Source organism: Salmo salar, chromosome 16, assembly GCF_965601325.2.
Source record: "Salmo salar chromosome 16, fSalSal1, whole genome shotgun sequence".
NCBI lineage: Eukaryota > Metazoa > Chordata > Actinopteri > Salmoniformes > Salmonidae > Salmo > Salmo salar.
In genome coordinates, this window is record NC_138306.1 from 41,797,272 (window position 1) to 41,803,930 (window position 6,659).

The 6,659-nt window shown below is 47.0% G+C and overlaps 1 protein-coding gene across 2 annotated transcripts in view; it reads right to left on the reverse strand.

Annotated features, from left to right (window-relative positions):
• The window catches only part of LOC106573547 (tropomyosin alpha-4 chain), a 28,880-nt gene extending 24,252 nt beyond the window's left edge, over positions 1 to 4,628 (reverse strand). For both annotated transcript variants that reach the window (XM_014148680.3, XM_014148682.3), the window contains exon 1: positions 4,273 to 4,628. In XM_014148680.3, coding sequence (XP_014004155.2) covers positions 4,273 to 4,386 — 114 coding nt within the window. In that variant the 5' untranslated portion in view covers positions 4,387 to 4,628. The remainder of the gene's footprint in view (positions 1 to 4,272) is intronic.
• Between the last annotated feature and the right edge of the window lie 2,031 nt (positions 4,629 to 6,659).

Genomic DNA, 6,659 nt, shown 5'->3' on the forward strand with positions numbered 1-6,659 from the left:
TATCAAAGTTAAAGGATAAAGTCTCTTGAAGGAATCTTCACATCAACTTAAGGTTTTTAGTATCAAGTTTCCATCGTATGTTGCCGTTCTTGTTTATCTTCTTTAATGAATTAATAAAATGTGAGATTGTGTTTCCAATTTTCTATAAGAAAATATGTTGGTATGGGTAGGAATGAGTATGCTTTGTTCAGTTCTGTGCTTCAGCTACACATCTAGCTGTATCTGTAACGTCTGCTTCCAACTCACACCCACAAACACGTAGATCCCCTGAACGCAGCTCACTTTCCAGCCCACTTTCCAACTCACACCCTCAAACACCTAGATCCCCTGAACGCAGCTCACTCTCCAGATCCCAATCACCTAAATTCTAATCACCTGTTCATACTCCTGTATGTCATTATCACGCACTATTTAGTTCAGTTCTTTGCACCCCATCACTGTGAGGTGTTGTTTGTTTTGTGACACGTCTTTCCCGCGATTTACTCCGCCCATGTATGAGAGATTTTGCCTGCCTCACTAAAGACGCCTTTTGCCTATTCCCTGCCTGTACTTTAGCCAACGGCTACAGGACCACCATCGCTATGTCAAGGCTGAGAAGAGTGCCTTTCACGTTACCACAGTAACCTTCCTAGGGTTCGTGCTGACACCAGGAAGGGTCAACATGGACGAAGGCAAAGTCACGGCTGTGCTTAACTGGCCCAAACCTGCCACCGTAAAGGAACTACAACGTTTCCTAGGATTCTCCAACTACTACCGCCGGTTCATTCTGGAACTGCAGCAACACAGCCGCTCCTCTCTCAGCTCTCACCAGTCAAAACCCGTACCCTCTAATGGACCGACACCACCCTTACTGCATTTGAGACCTTGAAATGCCTCTTCACCTCTGCACCCTTCCTTAGGCAGCCAGATCCTACCCTTCCTTTTGTTCTGGAGGTGGATGCATCCGAGGTCGGCGTGGGAGTGGTTCTCTCTCAGCGTATCGGGACACCTCCCAAATTACACCCATGTGGCTTCTTTTCCAAGAAACTGTCACCCGCTGAGAGGAACTATGATGTCGGGAACCGAGAGCTCCTCACCATTATGCTGGCTATTGAAGAGTACGCCACTTGTTACAGGGAGCTCATCACCCATTCCTTGTCCCCACTGCAATTTGGAGTACTTAATTAGTGCTAAGAGGCTCAACCCCAGACATGCTCGCTGGGCACTCTTCTTCACCCACTTCAACTTCACCGTCACCTATCTGCCCTGCAAGTAAAATGTGAAGGCTGATTCCTTATCCCGTTTATTTGACACCCCTTCCTGTAACCCAGCTCCCGAGCCAATCCTGCCTCCATCTTGTGTCGTGGGACCCATACAGTGGGAAATTCAAGCAGCCATCCAGAAGGTCCTATACCACGACCCAGCACCTCCCAACACCCCTGCAGGCAAGACCTATGTTCCTGCATCTGTCAGACCCCAACTAATGCAGTGGTGCCATACCTCACTGAGTTCTGGCCATCCCGGAATCACCCGGACCACGGAGTTACTGACATGCAAGTTCTGGTGGTCATCCCTAACAGCCGACATCCGAGATTACGTTCTTTCCTGTCCCGTCTGTGCTTGGGCAAAGAGCCCTCGCCAACTAGGCTCGAGCCTTTACCTACACCACACAGACCATGGTCCCATATCACCATGGATTTCCTCACGAATCTGCCGGACTCTTCGGGCTTCATGACTATTTTAGTTGTAGTGGACCGGTTCTCCAAGATGTGCCGACTCATCCCCCTTCCGCATTTACCTAATGCCATGGAAATGGCTGAGTGCATGTTCCAACAGGTGTTTCGTCTGTATGGGATCCCGGAAGACATTGTTTCAGATCGGGGACCATTCGAGTGGAGTCGCTTTCTAGCCTGGGCTGAATACGCACAGAACTCCCTCGTGCATTTCTCACTCCATCTCACTCCTTTTCAGTGTGTCCTCGGATACCAACCCCCCATGTTCCCATGGGAGACAGAGCCTGGAACTGTGCCTACCGTTGATAAGAGGTTTCAAAGGAGCGAGCAGGTTTGGGAGACCGCACATCGGCACCTCCATCAAGCTTCCCTCTCCCAGAAATGGTTCTCTGACCGGCGTCGCTGACCTACTCCACTCTTCCACCCTGAGCAACATGTGGCTCTCTACCCGTGACATCTGGCTTCGTGACCCCTGCAAAAATGTCAGTCCCTGGTTCATTGGTCCTTTCAAAATAACACACCGCATCAATCCTGTCACCTACCGTCTCCAGTTGCCCTGCCATTACCGGATCTCCTCATCCTTCCATGTGTCCCTTCTCAAGCCTGTGAGGTACAGCCCTCTCCATCCTCCTGTGGCGCACCCCCCCCCCCCCATTTGACGTCGGCGGTGCACCGGCTTATTCCGTCCGAGCCCTCCTTGACTCCAAGCGCCTGGGTGGTCACATCCACTACCTGGTGGATTGGGAGGGGTACGGACCCGAAGAACGGTCCAGGGTCGCCCGGCCAGGACATCCTCAACCCGGCCATGATCCTGGCTTTCCACCGTAACCATCCTGACTGCCCAGCTCGAGGCCCATGGAGGGGTGGGTGGGGTACAGTAACGTCTGCTTCCAACTCACACCCTCAAACACATAGATCCCCTGAACGCAGCTCACTTTCCAGATCCCAATCACCTGGATTCTAATCACCTGTTCACACACCTGTATTTCATTAACACACACTATTTAGTTCAGTTCTTTGCACCCCATCACTGAGGTATTGTTTGTTTTGTGACACGTATTTCAGAGCACTGTTTTTCTTGCGATTTACTCCTCCCATGTATGAGAGTTTTTGCCTGCATCACTAACGACGCCTTTTGCCTATTCCCTGCCTGTACTTTAGCCTATGGATTTCCTGTTATCTACCTATTGCCCGACCTCCCGGGCTACGTTACTAGCCTTTTCCCTGCCTGTACTGTTGCCTTTGGACCACCTGTGTATGGCCTGCCGCTGGACCCAACTACCTGCCTCCACCTGTGGTCCTTTTCAATAAACACCTGCTGCGCCCTTCACTTGAAACCAGCTCCCTGTCTCCCATCTAAGTAGTAAGAGTTCCCCTCTGTGCCTGTGGGGCTCTGAAGTGCTGATAATCCTGCTGGATTCCACACGGCCGATCTCCTATTGTCTAAAAATACAGCTGCTATCCTTGGTTGACACTGTTCTCTAAGGCAATGGAGACACATGTCAGGCACTTGGATGGACTCCCGTACAGACGCCCTTGGTCTACCAGTGGTCCCCAGCCAGGCTCCTCTGCTAAAGCTATACCTCTCCAGAGCCCCATCACGAACCTCCAAACTCGGGTGAATACGATCTGGGGCCTGGGTCTATCTCTGTGGCTGTGGAATTGTAGGACCACGACCACCACTGGGCTTATCCTGATTTGGGCTGAGCCTTGTCAACAGACCATCCATCAAGACGAGGCTGCATCCAGCACCTATTTGTCCTTTTTTAAATACATTTTTTTCAGTTGGCATCAGTTTAGTCCAAGCCTGGGGGATAAAGTACTCAGATCATCATTAATCTTTGGACTATGTAACTAAAACCATAATCGGAGGTTATACTCTATATGCAGCAGCGGATAGCTGTGTTTTATTGCTCTTGTCAAGTCCCAGTGGTACTGTGTGTTGTCCATTGAAGGAGTTGTCATCCTGTCTTCTTTCCCTCCCAAGGCTGCTGTGGGCTGTTGGTAAGGAATCTTTCCTCATAGGTCAGCGTCTTCCTCTTTCATGAGTAATTTGTTGATTTAACCCAACCTAAACACTTTTACACTGAGCTGTGCTCTGATCAGCTGCAGACATTACAGGCATATGCACACTGGAGCCACTTTGATTCTTTCATCAACTTTGACTTGGTCTCACATCTTCTATTACAATTCCCTAACAATACATTTGCTAACACTGTACATCTTTGATTTAGGTCCACACTTTGATTAAACATATTTGCATTGGATTAATTCAATAAACTGTGTGACGTGTTTACACAATTTTCTCCGAAATACATCTGGTATGGAACAAATGTTTAGATTGGCTTACACAGGGTAGAGCAGTATGAGACATCAAAGCCCGTACATGGTTTGAATTTAAGCATTATCATCATCCAACTCGGATATCTTGTGATATCCCTTTATGAACATAGCTTTTGATGAAATCCTGCACTTTATCCTTCTGTAGCTAAGTGCCATTTTACTGTATCAACTGAGTGATGTTTCATAGATCCATCGGCATGTCTCTTTCTCAACTCACCTGCTTGCACTTGTCCTCTGCTGCCTTCTTGTCGGTCTCAGCCTGCTCTGCACGGTCGATGGCGTTCTCCTTGTCCAGCTTCAGCATCTGCATCTTCTTCTTGATGGCCTCCATAGTGCCTGGTTAGAGTGCGCCTACTGAGAAGAGAAATGTAGCTGAGAAAGTTGTTACCCCTGTAGTTTGAGATAGAGCCTGTCCTATGCAGTAATGGAGCGACTACTAGATCCTGAGTCCACAAGTCAGAGGGCTAGAGAAACAGACAGAGGTAGAGGGAGAGCAATAGAGTGAGAGACAGAGGTTGCAAGTGCGGCACAGAGGGATACAGACTTGAGCCTAGGGCTGCTGTCAATGCTTTAAACTCCCAACCAAACCTGAGTGTAGTCTCCAATGCTTCCCTCTCCCTTCCTTCTCCCTCCCTCCCTCCATCCCTCCACTCACCACTCTGCCCCCCTCACCAGACATCCACCCACCCCACCACCCAATCAAACCACTCATACGAGGCCTTTCTAAGGAATGGCTTGGACCGCTGTAAACACTCACTTACACAGCAGCTCTCAGCCAATCTCCTTATTTGGGTTGCTATGTTTTCACAGAAAAAAGACAGATCAGACAGGAGAGAGAAACACAGGGCCTAATTTGACATTTGACCCTATGGATGGAAGAGTTGGCATATGACGCTTAACACACCGCTTGTCCTGCTCAAGAATAGGTTTGGCTCTGTTATGGGTGAGCCATAGAGAGAGAGAGTTAACAAGTTGTGATTGCTTGGTGAAGATGTCTGTTGTTGGACGGTCCATCCAAGTCACTAATAAAGGATGCTTAGCAGCTCCACATACAACAGAGGACAGATAATGAGTTTACGTTGATGAAGTTTCCCCTCACCAGCTGATATTAGTTGGAATGCCAAGGTTTTGAGGTTTGGATGAGGGGATCAGATGTCCTGTTGATGGGAGAGAATGGAGAATAATGTCTGCCATTGAAATAGGAAGATATACGCAAATAAATATGATTCTTATTATTGATTGACATACATCTACTGTACTGGAGTATTAAACATATCGAACAATTCAGCATTCTGCTACCAAACACCAACCTCTGAAAGATATCGTTTTGCTTTGATTTCTGGACACCTGAAATTTGAGTTTGAGTCACAGAGAACTGTGGAGAGGTTTGGGTTATAGGGTGTGGAAAGATGTGCAGGAGGTAGGGGGGTCCCCCCTAAACCTGGACCCACAGCCTGTCTGTCTTCACAGTTTAGTAGCATACCAGCTGCACTAAAACTGTCTATCAATAAAGGGCATTGCCCGCTGACTAGCTGTGGGAAACCACTACAACAACAGCCTTTTATCGATTGGCTTTGCATCTTGACACATGCCAACCAGATTCTAGTGAGGAACCTGATCTGATTTATAAGAAAGGGTTTTCACTTTCAGGTGTGCCAAAGGCATCCTACCTGCCCCAACTCACCTCATTCATGGAGCAGTATTGTTTACAGACACATCAGCTGCTTTGTTTACAGACACATGGCTGACACTGAGGTGAAAAGTTCATATTTCGTTCATATCGTTCATATTTCCTCTGGGCAGTGTGAAGGGAGTTGGCCCAGAAAATCTCACTGGGGATGAAGGGAAAAATGTCACACCATGTGCCGTCCAGCCTGCCTGTCAACCCAGGCTAACGGCTTTATCATAGAGGAATAAGTAGTTCAAATCCATAACAATCATCGTTTGATATCATCGTTTGATATCTGGCAAAGACCATTTGATGATAGGCTGATATAAAAAAAAAATGGATTTATAGGGAACAAGTCGTTTCTGATGTTGCATGTAAGCACTTTAAGGTATCCCCCCCTAAGTAAACAAGTACTTTTACTCAGAGGGTCTTGTCATAACGAATCTCATCCACTAAGGACTGAGACGTGAGGAATCCAAATCCATAAGGAATTCAGAATTTATCCAAGGGAATATTTACAGTTGAAGTCGGAAGTTAACATACACTTAGGTTGGAGTCATTAAAACTCATTTTTCAACCACTCCACAAGATTCTTGTTAACGAACTATAGTTTTGGCAAGCTGGTTAGGACATCTACTTTGTGCATGACACAAGTAATTTTTCCAAGAATTGTTTACAGACAGATTATTTCACTTATAATTCACTGTATCACAATTCCAGTGGGTCAGAAGTTTACATACACTAAGTTGACTGTGCCTTTAAACAGCTTGGAAAATTCCAGAAAATTATGTCATGGCTTTAAAAGCTTCTGATAGGCTAACTGACATAATTTGAGTCAATTGGAGGTGTACCTGTGGATGTATTTCAAGGCCTACCTTCAAACTCAGTGCCTCTTTGCTTGACATCATGGGAAAATCAAAAGAAATCAGCCAAGA